General features: G+C 43.8%; 1 protein-coding gene across 1 annotated transcript; it reads right to left on the bottom strand.

Annotated features, from left to right (window-relative positions):
- Window positions 1–676: 676 nt before the first annotated feature.
- On the bottom strand, window positions 677–20,297 carry LOC106613944 (protein-glutamine gamma-glutamyltransferase K). The gene is made up of 14 exons (XM_014216790.2): window positions 18,585–20,297; window positions 15,896–16,185; window positions 15,605–15,796; window positions 5,422–5,673; window positions 4,973–5,091; window positions 4,736–4,843; window positions 4,405–4,582; window positions 4,160–4,298; window positions 3,822–4,014; window positions 3,440–3,593; window positions 3,017–3,301; window positions 2,745–2,905; window positions 2,459–2,595; window positions 677–2,296 (listed from the first exon to the last, which is right to left on the bottom strand). Exons 2-14 carry the CDS (start codon window positions 16,182–16,184, stop codon window positions 2,152–2,154), a joined length of 2,352 nt encoding a protein of 783 aa, XP_014072265.2. The 5' UTR covers window position 16,185; window positions 18,585–20,297; the 3' UTR covers window positions 677–2,151.
- Window positions 20,298–21,956: the final 1,659 nt, after the last annotated feature.

A 21,956-nucleotide genomic window follows, 5' to 3' on the forward strand; every position in this document is an offset into this window, starting at 1 on the left:
ATACACCAGGTGCAATTTTGACATTTGGTTGTGCATCGTTCAGCAGTTTTTCTCTTATGTCAGTCACTGACAGCCAGTCAATTAGCCATGTCATCTTACAATTGTTTTTATTCGTAGTTAGCTGGCTAGACTATCTAAACTTGTAGTAATCAAGGCCGAATATTGACAGGGCACGTGCCCAGGGCCCTGACCTCCAGGTGGCCCCCATTAATTTTGTTACTGACTCTCACTCCGATATCATATTAACATGGCATAAGTCATGGCAAAATGTGTGAAATTGCAGGAACTTAGCATTAAAACAGAAAAAAAAAAAATTCTGTCCCATTGCAAAATTAGTAGAATTGCATGAAATGTTATAAAATGTTCACACTATCCAATGGCAAAATATGTAGAATTACAGAAAACTTGCTTTAAAACTGAAACATTTTCTCTATGCCCCATAGCAAAATGTGTAGAAATTAACCATCCAAAGGGGGGTCACTAATAATTTGTTTTGCCGCAAGGTGGAGGGGAGAGGTGGCCCAACCAAATATTGTACTTGTGTAGACCTGTTTCTGTCACGATACCACTTTCTCTCTCTCAGACCGTGTGCCTAAGATAATTTTCCCCTCAGGGACAAAGTTCATCCTATCCTCTCTCTCTCACTCTCTCACACATACAAAATAAGGGCAAAATATTGAAGTGAAATCATTTACTTACATGGTATAATACAGTATTAAAATGTAAATATCACAAATACATATTTTCTGTTTTCAAACAGTTAAAGCAGTTGCAGACTACTGTTTGTGATGTAGCTGCCATTTCATCAGTTTGTGACACTTCAGGGTTGTTAATTTCGTTAAGCGCCAAAGCTGCCATTTAGAAAAGCTAGCTGATATTACTACAAAACCTGGGCTGGAGCATCTTTAACTTGACTTCATAATATGGTCATGTTCATCAATTTCACATAGAATTACTTTTAGACATTTACACTGTCGTGCATAAATAGAGGTGGATATACAGGTAACTTCCAAAATAAAGGAAACACCAACATAAAGTGTTTTAATAGTGTGTTGGGCCACCACAAGCTGTCAGAACAGCTTCAATGTGCGTTGGCATAGATTCTACAAGTGTCTGGAACTCTATCGGATGGATGCGACACCATTCTTTAACAAGAATTTCCATAATTTGGTATTTTGTTGATGGTGGTGGAGAACGCTCTCGGGCACTGCTCCAGAATCTCCCATAAGTGTTGGGTTGAGATCTGGTCACTGAGACAGCGATAGCATATGGTTTACATAATTTTCATGCTCATCAAAGCATTCAGTGCCCACTCGTTCCCTGTGGATGGGGGCATAACCATGGTAGCAAAATAATGGGCAACTTGGCCTGCCCAGAATTTTTATACATGACCCTAAGCACAATGGGATGTCAATTGCTCAGGAACCACACCTGTGTGGAAGCACCTGCTTTCAATATACAATGTATTCCTCATTTACGCAAGTGTTTCCTTTAATTTGGCAGTTACCTGTATGTTTAAAAGAACTGATCTCTTAAAATCAACGTTTTACAAGTTAATAATACCATAGCATTATTCAAATGTACAGTGTAAGGTAACACATACCCCTTCTAATAAGTGTTAGAAAATAATATCTGAGAAAAAGCTGATATACAATGCTCTGGCAACATAACAAACCACTCTGTACACAGTATTTTTGCTTTACTGTACAGCATACTAAACAAACATTGTTCCCATGTGTCATATACTGTAGCTTGTGCTCTGTTCAGTAGGTAAGATACATTTTGAAATGTCATGCAATTATACAAGTTCTAATACCAATCTTGTAAAGACTGCAATCATATGCTTAGGCACTTTCCAAGGCACATTATACTGGTCCAATCTGATATTGAGTAGAAGGGATGTAAAAATGTTACAATATAAGGGACAGAAATCCTCAAGTGGAAACATATGATGATTGAAAAGGTTTGTCTTGCATGGTGTTTGGTTTTCTGGTGTCTCAAACTTAGACTGTACTTTCAAACATCCTAATGAACTCAACAGCAACATCAGTGCTCTGGTATGGAAGAGGAGAGGGTGATGACATCTGTCATCCACAGTGATTATGCCTCAATAGTAAAGCAGACCAAAAGGGGTCTATGGTGTCCAAAGGCTCATTTCTCCTTGACATCAATGTTGGCGACACCGTGGACTTGTGTGAGCTGCTTACAGTCCAGAGAAGCCACCAGTTTCCTGGATCCAGGCAGAGTAGGAACAAAGTGTTCCGTCAGAGTCACAGAGGAGCGACTGGCCACGTCACTGAGAGAGGAGATGAGAGAGACACTCAGACCTGTGCTTGTTCAGAACATAAAAGAACAGTGACAACATACGTCACACATAGTGCACCTTCAGAGTCATAAGGACTAAAGCCGTAATTAGATGAAGCTGCAGATAATGAACAGAATTATAATCGTTTCTCACCCAACAGTGATCTGTCGAACACTCTGCAGGCCCAGCCCCTCCACATGGAACACCACTCCCTTCAGCGTGCGTGGCAGAGGGTTAATGAAGAAAATCTCAGCCGCCATCCTTTTCCCCACCACAGCCTCCCCTACCGGCTAGGAGGGAAAAGTATAGGAAACTTACCACTACAAACATCTCTGAATCATATTATCAGTAGACAATATCAGACAGAGAAAGACAGATTATATACAGAAAGAAAAATGCTGTAGCTATGATTCATTCAGTCTGTTTATTTTTGTCTCACCTTAATGATGAGGTCAGGGGTGCGGAGGCGGAAGCTGAACTGAGTGGCAAGGACCTGCTGTGTCTCAGTGACCCGGCCTGAGAGGGTCAGCATCAGAGCAGCCTGGTCCACTAGCTGGTCCTGATAGTTCTGGTACTCAAGGATCAACTCCAGGGTCTTCACTGTTAGGAGAGGGGGACAGGACTATGGATCAGAAAAACCTGGGCATGCAATGAATAACACTGTCTGACTGAACGTCACTGATGTGTAATACAAGATACTCATTGGCTCACCTTCATTGGCTAGCAGCTCCACAGGCATTTCGTCCTTCTTGACGGTGGCCTTGAGCACGCCAGTGTAGTACATGACTGCGACCTGGCTGTGGAGGTTGATAGTGCGTGGTAGAGAACTAGCATTTCGCATGACAATGTTCAGTTCTGCATCTCCCCCCATGCGTGGCCCCTCCCCATCCATGGTCACCTCTATTGATATATCCTCAGCGATTGGAGAGGAGTAAGTATCTGGTTTGGAACCATAGCGACTGGCAGTCTCCACAGCAATGCGTTCCTCTTCTGTGCCTGATAGAATGACAAAGTGGGAATTAATGCATTTTACCTTCTGGGTACTTGCCTTGTACAGGAGTCTGCTTGTATACGTGTGTAATAAAACAATGATATGTAATGCATGTCAGTGTTTGCACAACTATGTGAAGCTACCTTCTGGGTGCTTGTAAAGGTGTGTGATATCGTTGCGTTCGTCTGAGCCCACAGCCTTGGTGCTGATACAGTGGCCCACTGCATTCTTCTCACTGTGGATCTGGGTGAAGGTGCCATCCAGGTTCCTCTGCCAGTATATCTTATCACTGTTCACCTACAGGACAGGTACAGCAGGAAGAGAGAGGTAGAGATGTTCGAGATGGAGGACACAGACTGACAGGGGTATGTGAGGTCATCACTGTGCATCTGAGATAGACAGAAGATTATTTGTGAAACGTACCCTGCTAGCATGGAAAGCTGAGGTCAAGCAGAGAGAGGTATGATAATGACATCTCAGCAAAGACAAAGGAAGAAAGAGGAAGACACACTAGACTAGACTGACCTCGGCAAAGATGAAGGGTGAGTCGTGTTTGAGGAACACTTGTCCGTTGCGGATGGCGGTGATGGAGGCAGGGCCGCAGCGGAAGGTGCCCTGGCTGGTCTCCTGGGGGGTGGAGTCTACCGCCTGCCAGCCACCATGACCTGGAGGCAAGTCTGGACGAGCCATCCAACAATCGTTCCACACGTGGAAGTTCCTAAAGACAGAAATGATGGAGGGATGGGTTATAATTTAGATGGAATCTAGTAAATCCATATTGTAAGAGTGGTGTGTGATGACATGACTAAGATGATACACTGAATGAGATATTATGTGTCAGAGTGTGACTGTATTCTACTAACCAGATGGAGTCAGTGTTGAGGTGATCTATAGACTCCAAATTCTCATTGAAGTACACGTCTGTTGTCAGGGAGACATCTGTGTCATGGGCAGAGTTGAAGTTGGACACACTACGGGAGGGAATGCCCAAACACCTCAACACTGAAAGAGATAGGATGGTGAGAGGATAGGGATCAATGCATATCAACCTAGCACCCTCTCATAAAAGTAATTTGATTTGATCATGTACAAACATACAGTAACAAACCTGTGGTGGTGACCCCAGAGAAGACCCAACACTGGCCATATCTGACTGGTATGCCTCCGTCCTTATGGTACTTCTTCAGGATGTCCACACTGCCACTCCAGGCTGTAGGGGAAGTCCCTCCCACATACTTCCCTGACCAATTACCCTCCACGACCCCACAATCATCTGGGGAGTTGATCTGGGATGAAGGAGATTACGGGTTCACGTTGGATTCAGTTTAGAGTTGGAATAATGAGGTGGCAGTTTGGTTGGACATTGATTGGACTTAGAAGTGATGTTAGAGGTAACAGTGTGAGGTTTAAGACACCTTGTGTTTGCGAGGAGAACTCACCATGGCTGAAATGACTCGGACTACATTGACAGGGTCTCCCCAGCCTGAGGGGGGGGTTACACTCTTCTCCAAAACATACAGACAGGAATCCAGGATCCCCTCATCAAACTGAGAAATAGAGGTAGAGATGGAAGGAGAAAGAGAAGCATTGACAATGATAGAAATAAGTTAGTTGGGTCTGACCTACTCAGGCCACATTTCCCCATCACCTGACTGACAATCTTCATGTTCCTTCACCTGTCCATAGTTCCATGTTCTTGCACCAATCTGGTTCTCTGTGCCATAGTAAAGCCTGCCGACGTCATTCAGGACATACTCATTCTTCTCATCCTCATCGTCCATGTACACTGTGTCATCTGATGAAGAGAGAGAGAGCGGTCAGATTCAGTTATTCAAAAAGAAAACAATTCCATCATGTCATGTCATCAGCCTGAAATAAGGGACTATGGAGAGTCTGAGCTTACAGAAGGGTGTAAGACTAGATCTTCTGAATGACACATATTTCCTTCATTACACAAATATATGGCTTACCTGACCGGTTAGATTATGTTACATTATACCACCCAGAGATCTATTATGTTGGGTGTGAGTATTATTTTTAAGAGTCAGTGGGCTGAGAACAGGGATAAGCTCTCTTTGTATTAACTAATTCAATCTCTCTCTCTCTCTCTCTCTCTCTCTCTCACCTTCACACCAAGGGTTAAACAGCATGCGGATGTCATTTCCTGGGTCATGTGTAGATGTGGCCTTGCCCTTCGGGCTATGCGTTGCCACAGTGAGCTGGTATCGGCCAATCATGGCAGTGGGCTGGGAGTTAACAGACAGCTTGATCCTGTTGCCGTCCCGTTTCACGATCTTGGCCTCCCAACGGTCATCCTCCAGCTCCTCAACCAATGGGATGATGACATGGGTGCCCTTTGCCACTGTAGGCAGGGATCCTGTCCCATAAACACACAGACATATTACTCAGTGGGATAAGAACAAAATGTGGTGCAATTCTGTGGTGCAATATCTCTTACTCCCATTTTAACTGAATTGATCACTTTTTTGCAACAAATGACAAAAGTTGCTGTCACTTGTTGCTATCATGAAAATAATGTAATAAAACATTTCACAGACACACGTTGGCTCATTTCCTATACTTAGCTATAAACGCCATCACCAAAGGAGTTCTACAGTGCCTTGCAAAAGTATTCAACCCCCTCCAAATTGGTGAAGTGAAATAAAAAAAAGAACATGTTTCAAAAAATTCAAAACAAAAATATACTGAAAGTGGTGCGTGCGTATGTATTCACCCCCTTTGCTATGAAGCCCCTAAATAAGATCTGGTGCAACCAATTACCTTCATAAGTGACATAATTAGTTAAAATAAAGTCCACCTGTGTGCAATCTAAGTGTCACATGATCTGTCACCTGATCTCAGTATATATACACACCTGTTCTGAAAGGCCCCAGAGTGTGCAACACCACTAAGCAAGAGGCACCACCAAGCGGCACCATGAAGACCAAGGAGCTATCCAAACAGGTCAGGGATAAAGTTGTAGAGAAGTACAGATCAGGTTTGGGTTATAATATCAGAAACTTTGAACATCCCACGGAGCACCATTAAATCCATTATTAAAAAATAAAAAAATGGAAAGAATATGGCACCACAACAAACCTGCGAAGAGAGGGCCGCCCACCAAAACTCACAGACCAGGCAAGGAGGGCATTAATCAGAGAGGCAACAAAGAGACCAAAGATAACCCTGAAGGAGCTGCAAAGCTCCACTGCAGAGATTGGAGTATCTATCCATAGGACCACTTTAAGCTGTACACTCCACAGAGCTTGGCTTTACGGAAGAGTGGCCAGAAAAAAAGCCATTGCTTAAAACCTGTTTGGGACAGGGGGCAGTATTTTCACGTTCGGATGAAAAGCGTGCCCAGAGTAAACTGCCTGCTACTCTGGCCCAGAGTCAAATATTTGCATATTATTAGTAGATTTGGATAGAAAACACTCTCACACTGTTTGAATGATGTCTGTGAGTACAACAGAACTCATATGGCAGGCAAAAACCTGAGAAAAAATCCAACCAGGAAGTGGGAAATCTGAGGTTTGTAGTTTTTCAAGTGATTGCCTATCCAAACTACAGTGTCTGTGGGGTCATTTTGCACTTCCTAAGGCTTCCACTAGATGTCAACAGTCTTTAGAACCTTGTTTCATGCTTCTACTGTGAATGGAGAGAGAATAAGAGGTGATTCAACAAGTGGACTAGGCTGAGGCCAATGAGTTGTTTACTGCGCGATCACGCAGGCACGCCGTTCCTTCTTTTTCCTCTGTAATGAATACGCTATTGTCCGGTTGGAATATTATCGAAGATTTCTGATAAAAAAGACCCTAAGGGTTGATTGTAAACATCGTTTGACATGTTTCTACCAACGGTAATGGAACTTTTTTTACTTTTCGTCTACGGTTTTGCGCTCGCACATTGTGCCTTTGGAATAGTGATCTGAACGCACTAACAAAACTGAGATATTTGGACATAAATGATGGACTTTATGGAACAAAACGAACATTTCATGTGGAAGTGGGAGTCCTGGGAGTGCATTCTGACGAAGATCAGCAAAGGTAAGTGAAGATTTATAATACTATTTCTGAATTTTGTTGACTCCAGAACTTGGCGGGTAACTGTATAGCTTGCATTGATGGCTGAGCTCTGTACTCAGAATATTGAACAATGTGCTTTCGCCGTAAAGCTATTTTAATAATAGCATAAAGGAGTTCTGTATCTATAATTCTTTAAATAATTGTTATGCATTTTGTCAACATTTATGATGAGTAATTTAGTAAATTCACCGGAAGTTTTCGGTGGGGATACATTTTCTGAACATCACACGCCAATGAAAAAGCTGTTTTTTTAATATAAATATGAACTTGATTGAACAAAACATGCATGTATTGTATAACATAATGTCCTAGTAGTGTCATCTGATGATCATCAAAGGTTACTGCTTCATTTAGCTGTGTTTTGGGTTTCTGTGACATATATGCTTGCTTGGAAAATGGCTGTGTGATTATTTTGGGCTATGTACTCTCCTAACATAATCTAATGTTTTGCTTTCGCTGTAAAGCCTTTTTGAAATCGGACAATGTGGTTAGATTAACGAGAGTCTTATCTTTAAAATGGTGTAAAATAGTCGTATGTTTGAAAAATTTTAATTATTGCATTTTTGAGGTTTTTATATTTCGCGCCACGCTGTTCCACTGGCTGTTGAATAGAGTGGGACGGTGACGTCCCACTAGCCCAGAGAGGTTAAGGAGAAGTGTATCTATAATTCTTTGAATAACTGTTGTATATTTTATCAACGTTTATGATGAGTATTTCTGTAAATCGATGTGCTCATTCACCGGACGTTTTGGAGGCAAAACATGTTCTGAACATCACGCGCCAATGTAAAATGTTTTTTTTTTATATATAAATATGAACTTTATCGAACAAAACATACATGTATTGTGTTACATTGAGTCCTGGGAGTGTCATCTGATGACGATCGTCAAAGGTTAGTGATTCATTTTAGCTGTATTTCTGTTTTTTGTGACGCCTCTCCTTGCTTGGAAAATGGCTGTGTGGTTTTTCTTGTCTAGGTGCTGTCCTAACATAATCTAATGTTATGCTTTCGCCGTAAAGCCTTTTTGAAATTGGACAATGTGGTTGGATTAACGAGAAGTTTATCTTTAAAATGGTGTAAAATAGTTGTATGTTTGAGAAATTTGAATTATGAGATTTTTGTTGTTTTGTATTTCGCGCCCTGCTATTCCATTGGCTGTTGGCGGAACGGGGTTCCGCTAGTGGAACGTCTGTCCTCAACAGGTTATTTTAAAGAAGAAAATAAGCAAACATGTTTGGTGTTCGCCAAAAGGCATGTGGGAGACTCCCCAAACATATGGCAGAAGGTACTCTGGTCAGATGAGACAAAAATCTATATTTTTGGCCATCAAGGAAAACGCTATGTCTGGCGCAAACCCAACACCTCACATCACCCCGAGAACACCCTCCCCCACAGTGAAGCATGGTGGTGGTGGCAGCATCATGCTGTGGGGATGTTTTTCATCGGCAGGGACTGGGAAACTGGTCAGAATTGAAGGCTGATGGATGGCGCTAAATACAGGGAAATTCTTGAGGGAAACTTGTTTCAGTCTTCTAGAGATTTGAGACTGGGACGGAGGTTCACCTTCCGGCAGGACAATGACCCTAAGCATACTGCTAAAGCAACACTCAAGTGGTTTAAGGGGAAACATTTACATGTCTTGGAATGGCCTAGTCAAAGCCCAGACCTCAATCCAATTGAGAATCTGTGGTATGACTTCAAAATTGCTGTACACCAGTGGAACCCATCCAACTTGAAGGAGCTGGAGCAGTTTTGCCTTGAATGGGCAAAACTTCCAGCGACTAGATGTGCCAAGGTTATAGAGACATACCCAAGAGACTCGCAGCTGTAATTGCTGCTAAAGGTGGCTGTACAAAGTATTGACTTTGGGGGGTGAATAGTTATGCACGCTCAAGTCATCTCTTGTTTGTTTCACAATAAAAAATATTTTGCATCTTCAAAGTAGTAGGCATGTTGTGTAAATCAAATTATACTAACCCCCCAAAAATCCATGTTAATTCCAGGTTGTAAGGCAACAAAATAGGAAAAATGCCAAGGGGGTGAATACTTTCACAAGCCACTGTATTCCAGATTGGTGACCGCACCCTGCCCAGCTAGTACATAATGTTCTGAGAACCATATGTTTCTTAGAGCTTGGTGAGAGCGTGGTTGTACTATGGTTATTTTGCATACAACCTTCCCACAACTACTTTCTGGGAATGGTGAAGGACAGTTGCTTGGCTTTGGAACATTCTCAGCACATTTAAGGCACTTCACAAAAAAACTGCATATTCATGGTATTTTTTTACTTTAACAGAATGTTTTTTCTAAAAGTTCAATCATGGCTACATTTAAACAGTTCTCTGAACTCAAATAGTTCAGAGAATGTTAAGAAAAAATGTTTTTCTGTGGGCATTTCAGTACTTCAGCATAACATTTCCTACAGGTTTCCTCATTGTTCTATTAATAGTCATGCTTTGAAATTGTTCAAAGAACATAAAGAAACAACGTTCTTCTGTAGGAATTTCAGTACTTCATCATGTTTCCTACAGGTTTCATCATGGTTCTATTTAAAGCCATGTTCTCAAATTGTTCCGAGAACGTTAAGAAAACTGTCCATAAAACTACAAGAAAACTTCTGTTATTTTAAAACATACATTCTGTTCTCAGCATCAACAAAACTCTCTCTATCCTCTATCATGTTAAGTGTGATCTTAATGAGTGCATGTTTTCTTGAAATGGGGTCCCCCCCACCTGGTTGGGGCAAATCAGGAAGTTAGCTCATAGGCAGCCTGCCACCTCTGACAACCCCCAACCACCCTATAACTTTTTCCGTATGAGTGGTGAGTTTGTACAGCCTACCCCGGCTCCCCGAGAACCCCGCTTACATCCTCCGGAGCGATACTCTGGGGATCCTGGTACCTGCCAGGGTTGTGTTTGTCAATGCTCCCTTATTTTTGAGCTACAGCCATCTTCGTTTCCTTCGGACCGATCAAAGATATTGTATATTATTACGCTAATGTCGGGAAGGACGCTCTCCTGGGCTACGGCAGTTTGGGAGCAACAACCATTTGTCGTCATCTGGAGAATTTCATGGCAGAGGTGAGGAAGGTGTTTGATTCTCCGGTATCCGGGAGAGAGGAGGCCCGAAAACTACTTGAATTACGTCAAGTCTCCCTTAGTGTGGCAGACTACGCTGTTGCTGCCAAGAGTGCCTGGAATCCGGAGTCCCTTTTCGATACCTTCCTTCACGGACTATCTGAGGAGATTAAGGCTAAGCTAGCTGCTCGGGAATTACCGGTGGACCTCGATTCCCTAATTGCCCTCACCATTAGAATTGATGGATGGCTAAGGGAACGCAGGAGTGCGAGGTCTGGCCTGGGTCACACTCGTTCATTTGCAGTGGCTCGCTCATCTTCGAAGGAATCCAGGAGTCCCCGAAGGCTATTTTTCAGAGAGGATCCGAAGCCACCCGAGCTTCCTCGAGAATCATTGATGATGGGTGAGCCTGATACACCAGAACCTATGCAACTGGGTAGGGCTGGGTTATCGCCTAGGGAACGTTCCCGCAGGCTAAGCTCCAATTGATGTCTGTATTGTGGAGCTGTAGGGCATTACATAGTCACCTGCCCAGTTAAGAGACCTGAAGCCTTAGTAGGTACAAGCACTCTTGTGAGTCTGACTAGGAGTCCTCTAAGTCCCATTACCCAAACTCCTTTTTATGTGAGCTTGCTGTGCAGAGACCAGTCTAAGTCTCTCCGGGTGCTTATTGACTCTGGGCGGATGAGAGTTTCATGGACGCTACCCTGGTATCAGAACTAAGTATCCCTACTCAACTTCTCACTGTTTCCATGGATGCCATGGCACTGGACGGACACTCCATTGGTAGTCACGCACAGCACAGTTTCCATTAATATGCGGGTATCTGGCTCAATTCAGCTCCTCCTCATTGAGTTCCCCCACATACCTGTTGTTTTGGGTTTTTCTTGGCTCCAAAAACACAACCCAGATATTGACTGGACTACGGTTTGCATTCTGGGTTGGAGTTAATTTTGCCATTCACACTGCCTAAAGGCGGCACACCCATCTCCGAAACGTCTGTCTCCAGGATTAAGTAGGCCTCGGATCTCTCTGCTGTGCCCGCATAGTATCATGACCTCCTGGAGGTTTTCAGCAAGGCTCATGCTACCTCCCTTCCTCCACATCATCCTTACGATTGTGCTATTGACCTCCTTCCGGGCACCACACCGCCTCGAGGCTGGCTATATTCCCTGCCCGGTCCTGAGACCAAGGCCATGGAGGAGTACATCGAGGACTCACTGGCTGTTGGGAGCATTCGCCCTTCTGCCTCTCCTGCCGGCGAAAGATTCTTCTTTGTGGGGAAGAAGGACAAGACCCTGCGTCCATGTATTGATTACCGGGGCCTCAATGATATTACGATAAAAAAATCGGTACCCTCTTCCTCAGCTTTCGAACCTCTCCAGGGGGCTACTATCTTTTCCAAACTGGACCTTCGGAATGCCTACTACCTTGTGCGGATACGCGAAGGAGACGAGTGGAAGACAGCTTTCAACACTGCCAGTGGACACTGAGTACCTGGTTATGCCGTTTGGAATCACCAACGCACCTGCTGTCTTCCAGGCTCTGGTCAACGATGTGCTCCGGGACATTGAATCGTTTTGTTTTTGTCTACCTCGACAATATCCTGGTTTTCTCTCGTTCTGCCCAGGAACACATTCTCCATGTTCGACAGGTCCTTCAGCGCCTCTTGGAGAATCAGTTGTTTGTAAAGGCTGAGAAGTGCGAGTTCCACCTCCCCACTATCTCCTTTCTGGGATACATTATTGTTGAGGGGAATGTACAGCTGGATCCGGAGAAGGTGAGAGCGGGGCTGGATTGGCCCCAGCCCACGTCCAGGGTGCAGCTCCAACGGTTTCTGAGTTTTGCAAATTTCTACCGCCGTTTCATTCGAGGCTACAGCAATCTGGCGGCTCCCCTCTCGACACTCACCTCTCCCAAGGTACCGTTCACATGGTCTCCAGCAGCGGACAAGGCTTTTGGGGATCTAAAGCAGCGATTTACTACTGCTCCCATCCTCATCCATCCGGACCCAACTTGTCAGTTTGTGGTGGAGGTTGATGCTTCCGACGTGGGAGTAGGGGCCATTGTTTCCCAGCGATCCGTCCAGGACCAAAAGCTTCATCCCTGTGCCTTCATGTCTCAACTCTTCGGAGAGGAATTATGATGTTGGGAATCGGGAACTTCTAGCAGTTAAGATGGCTGTGGAGGGGTGGAGACACTGGCTGGAAGGGGTCGGAACATCCATTTCCGGTATGGACAGATCATAAGAATTTAGAATACCTCCGCACTGCCAAGCGCCTCAACCCAAGGCAAGCTCGTTGGGCTCTGTTATTTACCAGGTTCAATTTCACCATCTCCTACCGCCCAGGGTCAAAAAACGTGACGCCGGATGCTCTATCCCGTCTACAGTTTCACTGCCACTCCCTCTGAATCTGAGACCATCCCCCCGCCTCTTGTTTGGCAGCTTCTGTTTGGGGAATTGAGGCTCTGGTCCGCAAGGCAGACCCTGGGGGGGAGGGGAGGCGGCTAACCGGCTGTTTGTTCCTGATTCGGTCTGGCCTCAGGTCCTGGAATGGGCTTACTCTTCCAGGCTTACCTGTCATCCTGGCACTCGTCGAACTCTGGCTTTCCTTCATCAATGCTTCTGGTGGCCCACCATGGTTCCTGACATCTCGACCTTCGTCACCGCATGCATGGTGTGCACGCAAAGCAAGACTCTGTGGCAAGCTCCGTCTGGCCTCCAACAGCCACTCCCTGTCCCTTATCGCCCCTGGTCCCATATTTCCCTGGATTTTGTCAGTGGGCTTCCTCCGTCAGATGGCAACACCACCATCCTGATGGTGGTTGACAGATTCTCCAAGGCCACCCATTTCATCCTTCTTCCGAAGTTACCTTCAGCCAAGGAGACGGCCCAGTTTATGGTGCAGCACGTCTTCCAAATCCATGGACTCCCGGTTGACATTGTCTCGGACCGGGGTCCTCAGGTCTCGTCCCAAATCTGGAAGGCGTTCTGCACTCTTATTGGGTCATCAGCCAGCCTGTCATCTGGGTTTCATCCCCAATCTAACGGCCAGTCGGAGCGAGCCAATCAAGATATGGAGACGGCACTCTGGTGTCTTGTTGCCAGTAACCCCACAACCTGGAGTCAGTAATGGGTCCTGGTGGAATATGCCAGGAACACTCTCCCCTGCTTGGCTACTGGACACTCCCCCTTTGAATGCTCCATGGGGGTATCAGCCCTCGCTCTTCCCAGAGCATGAAGTTGAGGTCAACATACCTTCAGTCCAGATGTTCGTCCGCCGCTGTCGGCTTACCTGGAAAAGAGCTCGGCGGCTCTTCTCAAGACCACCTCCAGGTATCGTTGATAAACGGACCGCCACCGGAGTCTGGCTCCTCGCTATCGGGTCGGACAGAGGGTATGGTTGTCCACTCGGGACCGACCCCTCCGGGTAGAATCCTGAAAAACTCCCCCGCCCGTTTCATTGGTCCTTTCCCCATTTCTAGAGTCATTAGTCCCACTGCTGTTGCCCCGTACCTTCTGTGTTCACCCTACTTTTCATGTGTCCAGGATTAAGCCCTTGTCTCACAGTCCTCTGTCTTCTGTTCTAGGCCCATCCCACCCCCCGTGTCATCGATGGCTGGCCAGCGTATACAGTGAGATGCCTCCTGAGGGTTCGACCACGGGGCAGGGGTTTCCAGTACCTGGTTGACTGGGAGGGTTATGGCCCGGAGGAGAGGTGCTGGGTTCCTGCTAAAGACATCCTGGACCCGGCCCTCATTGCCGATTTTCACCGCCAACACCCCGGTCAGCCAGGTATGCGCCCAGGTAAGACGCCAGGTGGCGTCCCTGGGGGGGGGGGGTGTATTGTCTCCACCCCCTCCAGGTATTGCTTATTTTCCCCGGTGTATTTATCCCTGTGTTTCCTGTCTCTCTGTGCCACTCTGTTCAAGTCAACCAGCGTGTTTTTCTCGTGCTCCTGCTTTTTCTATTTTCTTTTGCCAGTCCTACCAGTCCTTGCCTGTTTCTGGACTCTGTACCCGCCTGCCTGCCCTGACCTCGAGCCTGCCTGCCACACTGTACCTCCTGGACTCTGAACTGGTTTTGACCTTTTGCCTGTCCACGACCATTCTCTTGCCTACCCTTTTGGAATATAATAAATATCAAAGACTCAGACCTTCTGCCACCCGTATCGGGTCTGGCCTTGTGCCCTTATACAGAACTTTGAAGGAACCAGAGTAAAACCTCCCTGCAACCTATTAAAATAAACGTTCCCAGGACAGGCAAGACTTTCACTTTTGTTCTCAGAACGTTTAAAAAACATGCAGTTTTACCAGTCAGGAAACGTATGGCTTTGTTCCCACAACCAATGTGAAACCAAAAACATACTGTACGTTCCCAAAACTTCCAAGGAACCAAATGTGCTAGCTGGGTGGAGTCCTACCACAATAGGGTGTGCTTGAAAAAACAAGTAGAAAAACAATATCTTCCCCACACACACACACACACACACAAGACCTACAATACACACACACACACAGAACTACAATACACACACAGTACACTCATTCTAAAGCTCCATACAGCATCTGTCCTGCATGTTGCTGTTCTATAAATACCCGCATGGCGTAGATGGTGAAATGCTGCTTGTCTATTAATACACTGGCAACCACCCAGCAAGCTTAAGACACATCTCCTCATACAGTATAGTACACACTCATACTCTAAGATAAAGTTTACAATCAAGAAGCTGAAAGGGCATTGTGAATTGAGTTGGTGAGCTGGTTGGTGGTTATTAAAGCTGTTTATGGTAGGAGATAGTCCTCAGTGGAAAGAGGGGATTTGAGCAGGACTGTGAGATATTCTCCTCTGAAACACTGGAGACTTGCCACCAACCACATGGATGAATCAGTTACCATGGCGATAACCACCAAAACATAGTGGAGGCACAGGGGTTCAGAGACACAAGCACACACAAAGAAGCACACCCGCTCATACCCGTAAACACACAACCACTTAAAGTTACTCTGAGTTCGCATGATTGGTTATAAAGGGCTTGCTGTTATCATGTGCACTTATTAGCCCTAGGGATTCCCAGAAGGGGGAGGGGCAGGCCATTGAGTCATAGTAGCCTATCATGATTCTGCAGAATGTCTCACTGACCTGTCTTAAGCTCCAGGTGGAGTCTGTCTGTGTTGGGGCAGTAAGGTCGTGAGAGGTCAAGCCACATCATGAAGGTATTCCCCCTGCGGATGATGAGGTCATCACCGTAGTAACGGTCTGTGTGATGCTCCAGGCGGTTCAGACCCGTCTTGGTTTTCATCAGGTCTATGGACCGCACTGTCAACAACAGCTCTGAGACAGGGATATAAGGAAGGAAGGCCATTTTAATGTCAACCACTTTGTCACAAATGCCCCAACGTCTAGCGTAGTAGTAATAAAATAGTAAATTACCTTCGAGCTCACTTCCACCAGTGACTGGCTTGTCACCATTCATCCCTGCATTGTTGTCGACAACCGGGATCCCGGTCACGACCGTATCTGTGATGTCATCATCATCGCTCAGTCTTTGACAGCAGCAAGGACAGATCTTACGTAACCATTGTCGACACACCCCCTCCTCTGTGTTCTCCTCCTCTGGTTTTTCCTTCTCTGGCTCATCCTGCCCCCATCCCAATGTGACTGATGGGAACCTTCCCACATTAGACAGAGAGTGTCTGACTGACAGCGTTTCCACAGGCATCCTAAGAATAAAAAAAAAACAGAGGAGCATGTATTGTTGTCATTTTGCTTGTGCTTACTACTCTATCATCAATCCAGATCCATCCGATAACTTTTGAACAGATGTCATTATAATTGGCCCATTTGCATCACAAATCAAATGTTGTGCTCTCATGAGTGCATGAAAGCTAACTAGCATCTCCTTATCATGTGTGTATGTTGTTTTTCTGTCCTATTGCTCCTTCATCCAACTCTTTCATTCTTATCCAACTCTTTCATAATCCTCTTTGTAGAGGCCTATCCAGTCACTTCTTTAGTCCCTCTGAAAGTCTTTCCCACACTCTGTCTGCATTCTTGCCTCTCACTGTTGCTGCATAGTGACAGATCACAGTCTCAATGAGGAAACATTGGAAGAGGGCAGGCTCATTCCTTACTTACATGCCAATGATGAGAATCAAAGAAAGGAGTGGAGAAATGGAAGATAAATTATAGACAGAGAAAGAAAGGAATGCTTCTTCTTCATTACTAATACACTTAACACCTCTGCCCTCAGACTGAAAAACAACTGGGAAAGGGGAGTGAAAACATCACACTGATTTGGAATTCATAATAGAAATTGAGCAACTGCTGAGATGTGTGAATAAGTGGAAAAGTGGGATATAGGAAATCTAACTAAAAATGGAAATACCTAACTACTGCAACAATAACTTGAATCCTGACACAAGCGGTATGAACATGGATATGTACACATACTGTACATTCAAACACATATGTGCACACACAAACCATTAAAGACATACGGACACATGCTCATACATACACACAATGATAGGGTAAGAAGTACACCACCTGCCCCAGTGCCAAAAATATGGACGGGTTGAGGGCAGGATTGTACGGAATGGGAATGTGTTCCATTTGAGAATGGGTGAATGTCCAGCTTGCTGGGTGGCTTTTAGCCATGTCCAGTAGACCTGCTCTGTGTTGTATCTAGCTTGTAAGTACAATATTATTCCATACAGTGGACAGACGGAAAATGTACAATTAATTAATTGCCGCTAAGTGTGGAGGAGTGTACCTCAGAGCTTGAGTCACTGCAGCTAAATCCTTTTTATGACATTTGTGAAACAAGAGAGGGACAACAACCACACCCCAATGTAACTGAGGAATCATTTTCACTTATCCAGAGCTGAAAGAATATGCTCACCATCTAATCTGCCAGGGGTAAATGTTTTGCCTGTGGCTATGAGCATGTTTCAGAGGTCTGTTGGTTAGGTATGGCTAGACTTTTACTGATACAAAGAATGGAGTGGACCGTTGAAGCATGAACTCTCACCTGGTAGACTTGATTCATACAGTACTGTACAGCAGTCACTGTTGATAGGGTTTGCCCTCAGGCTTGGATACAGCTACAGTAGGTGGTAGATGTGCAGTAGTGTCTAGTGTAGTAGATGGATGTATTTATATGGTAGATGTATGTATTTATATGATGAGGGTGGGACTGAAGAGAGAGGTTGAGATAGTCATACTGTAAGTCAAGTATTGTAGGCTGGTGAGTTGTATGCATGTGAGTGAACTCTTGCCTACAAGTGCTATATATATTGTATATATACATATTTATATTTCAGACTTTGCTATTGCTTGTTCTGAACTTTCTTAATTTCTTTATTTTGGGGATTTGTGTGTTGTTTTGTATTGTTAGGTATTACTGTACTGTTGGAGCTAGAAACAGAAGCATTTCGCTGCACCTGCGATAACATCTGCAAAATCTGTGCACGACCAATAACATTTTATTTTTGAATTATTTGTTTCTTTGTTATTACCTTTCTGACATAATACTGCAGAAAACTAGCAAATAAAAATAGCAATTAAATAAGGCAGGTCACAAAATAACAGACCAATTCACTATAATGACACACAGTATATCATACAATAAGCACACACAATAATCTAGCTAATTACCACACCATGTCATACTGTTTTTTTTGTCCTTTTCCTTAATCACCCTTTCTGTTCTGTGAAAATCTGTTTGTCTATTCTTTGAATTACAATGTTCTTCAATGTGGACAAATAGATTCCCAATGTTATAATAAATGTATCTGACACTGAACAACTTGTATTGACTGCTGATAACGACACTAATTGATTGGCCAAACAAATTAGTTGAAGGTGTATGTTACTTGGCCAGCAGCCAATCACAGGTGAACCCCGACCAAAGACATCGTTTCATCTCCCATCCTTTTCCTCAAACTGGATGAGATGATCAGTGACTCACGGTGTGAACAGAGACAGAGTGAATTGTAAATTGTATTTCACAATGTGTCAAACACCACTAAGTTTAAAAACAGCAGGCTATCTGGATGAGAATTAATTGAATTCATGAATCACGATTTTAATTGTCAGACATTTACAGATATTCACTTACTTTGTAATCTATGTGTTGAGTTTTCCGATGGGTTAGTGTTTGTTGAATCACCACTGGCAGCCGCTGACTGAATAGTCCCGTGCGCAGATACAAAATAATATTGCCGTGGTATGCTGTGCGCGTCCTCTCTTCTTCACAGATTGTGCAGTCTTCACACTGTGTTGAACTACTTAGTATCCTCTTTGAGAGAACTTTTAAACTCAAGATTATGAGACAGACAGTAGAAACACCTTCCTCGCCTCCTCATTCTCATCCCCTAGTCCATTGATACAGTATGAAGTCAGTCAGTCTGGGCACTTTCCCCAAATTGGCCCGTCCCATTTCCCATAATAGAATCAGTGCAGTGGCGCGTTAGACATTATTTCGACAGTTCGCGGGCTTAGTTGCTGACTGTAGCATTGAGTGTGCACATGTCAAACTATCTTGTCAATGTCAAAATCTAAACCACGAATAGCCTAACTTGTGTCGACCCTTCAAACTAAACTCTCAGCCCACCGAGGACTTTCCCTTTTTACTTTCTAAAAGTAATACAAAATCTGATACTTTAAGCAAGCCTGACACCAAAGTGAATGGCTACACACATTTCAATACAGAAGGAAACAGTGAAAACTCCTTGACAACCAGATGACAATGATAAAAAGAGGGTAAAGGGAGGAAAAGGCATCTAACACACACAGGGGATATGTCATGAGACTGTTCACATGAATGCAGTCATTTAATCAGGCAGGCTTCTATGCAACATGTCTCTCTACCACTGCGCTGTCTGAACACCAGTCAAGACAAATGGTTCTACATTTGACACCCCCCAAACACATCTCAGATATTCACTTGTGATGTCACGCTCACTTGCATGTGAGCCCCTCAGAGTTGAATTTTCCATAAATCTTGTGACCCCAAGTTTAAAGTTGCCTCTGATTAAGTTCAAACAAACCCATCCAAACACAGATGAATGCTACACTTCAAACACTGAGCAGTCATTTTAGGACATGATATGTAGCCACTGTAGTTTGAAAATGAGTTAAGACATTGTTAAGACATGTTGTATTTTATATTGTAAAACAGTTAGCTCTGGCTGTGTATTCTGAGAGAATTCATGGGGATACATACTGTACATGTAAAAGTTGAACATATCTGAGACATACATTTGTGATGTAAGCTCCCTATGGGTCTCTCTGAGGTTAAACAGAATACATTTTTATCTCAAACATAGCCCTTATCAAATGATAGTGGGATATCTCATAACTTGATGCTTCACATTTCTCAACATTCATCTCAAGTTATTTTGTAGAAATGTCAATTAAATACATTTCTGTATGTCAACAGTGAGGGTAAATATTTATCATGAATTAATAGATTTAGTGGAATGGCTCTTAGGACCCAGGTTCACGTACCACGAAGATGAAACGCAAACTTATAGGCAATCATTGCCAGAATTTTCTAATGACTACAGCGTGTCACTAGAATTCAACCTTACCACACACTTTGTTTTTTCACTTAACTTTAACAGTTGTGGATTGTGCCAGTATATGTATATATACCCAAATTGTTAACTTACACAATAGTGGGGGTCACTGTGAATCCATGTCCCCACACAAGTGGAATAAATGGTGGAAAAGAGACACAAAACACTTATAGGCGTTCCGCTAGCGGAACCCCGTTCCGCCAGCGGGACCCCTAGCCAACAGCCAATGGAACAGCAGGGCGCGAAATTCAAAACATCAAAAATCTAATAATTTCAATTTCTCAAACATATTACTATTTTACACCATTTTAAAGATACACTTCTCCTGAATCCAACCACGTTGTCCAATTTCAAAAAGGCTTTACAGCGAAAGCAAAACATTAGATTATGTTAGGACACCACCTAAACAAGAAAAGCCACACAGCCATTTTCATAGCAAGGAGATGTGTCACAAAAACCCAAAATCCAGCTAAAATGAAGCACTAACCTTTGACGATCTTCATCAGATGACACTCCTAGGACTTCATGTTACACAATACATGTATGTTTTGTTCGATCAAGTTCATATTTATATCCAAAAACATCATTTTACATTGGCGCGCGATGTTCAGAAAATGATTTGCCTCCAAAACTTCCTGTGAATGTGCACATTCATTTACAGAAATACTCGTCATAAACGTTGACAAAATATATAACAATTATTTAAAGAATTATAGATATACTACCTCTTAATGCAACCGCTGTGTCAGATTTCAAAATAACTTTACGGAGAAAGCACATTGTTCAATATTCTGAGTACAGAGTTCCGCCATCAATGCAAGCTATACAGTTAGCCGTCAAGCCACGGCGTCGTCAAAACTCTAAAATACTGTTATAAATATTTTCTTACATTTGCTGATCTTCGGCGGAATGCACTCGGAAGGACTCCCACTTCCACAACAAATGTTCATTTGTTTGATAAAGTCCATAATTTATGTCCAAATACCTCCATTTTGTTGGCCCGTCCAGAACACTATTCCAAAGGCACGAGACGGGAGCGCAAATCAATAGACGAAAAGCTCAAAAGTTCCATTACCGTTTGTAGAAACATGTCAAACGCTGTTTCCAATCAAACCTTAGGGTGTTTTTAACATAAACAATCGATAATATTCCAACCGGACAATAGCGTATTCATTACAGAAGAAAAAAAAATGCTATGCATGCGTGAATGCACATGAAGTAACTACATGACCTCAGACAGTCCACTGCTTGAACCGGCTGTTATTCGGTCAAAATTCACCATAGAAGACTCAAACTACTTTGTAAAGACTGACATCTAGTGGAAGCCTTAGGAAGTGCATGTTGACCCCACAAACACTGAAGTTTCAATAGAAAATGGTCTGAAAGACTACAAGTCTCAGACTTCCCACTTCCTGGTTGGATTTTTCTCAGGTTTTTGCCTGCCATATGAGTTCTGTTATACTCACAGACATCATTCAAACAGTTTTAGAAACTTCAGAGTGTTTTCTATCAAAATCTACTAATAATATGCAAATATTTGACTCTGGGCCCGAGTAGTAGGCCTTTTAATTTGGGTACGTTTTTCATCCGGCCGTGAAAATACTGCCCCCTCTGCTTCTCACATACATGTATGCCCACAAACATAGACACACACAAACATATTATTCTGACGGTAGTATGTCAGGAATAGGGGGGTATCCCCTAGACACTGATCTAATGTCAGTTTTCCGTTTAGAATAGTTATGGTTAGGATTTGGGGGTAGGATAAGCTTATCCTAGATCTGTGTCTAAGGGAAACTTAGAATGTGCCCTGCCATTTGCCCAATCAGATCAGGAGGTCAGTGACTTAGGGCAGTAGCTTGGACAACTCAGATTGGATGTTGACAATCTGAGTGACAGGGTTGCCACGA

This window comes from Salmo salar, chromosome ssa10 (genome assembly GCF_905237065.1).
Source record: "Salmo salar chromosome ssa10, Ssal_v3.1, whole genome shotgun sequence".
Taxonomy (NCBI): Eukaryota; Metazoa; Chordata; class Actinopteri; order Salmoniformes; family Salmonidae; genus Salmo; species Salmo salar.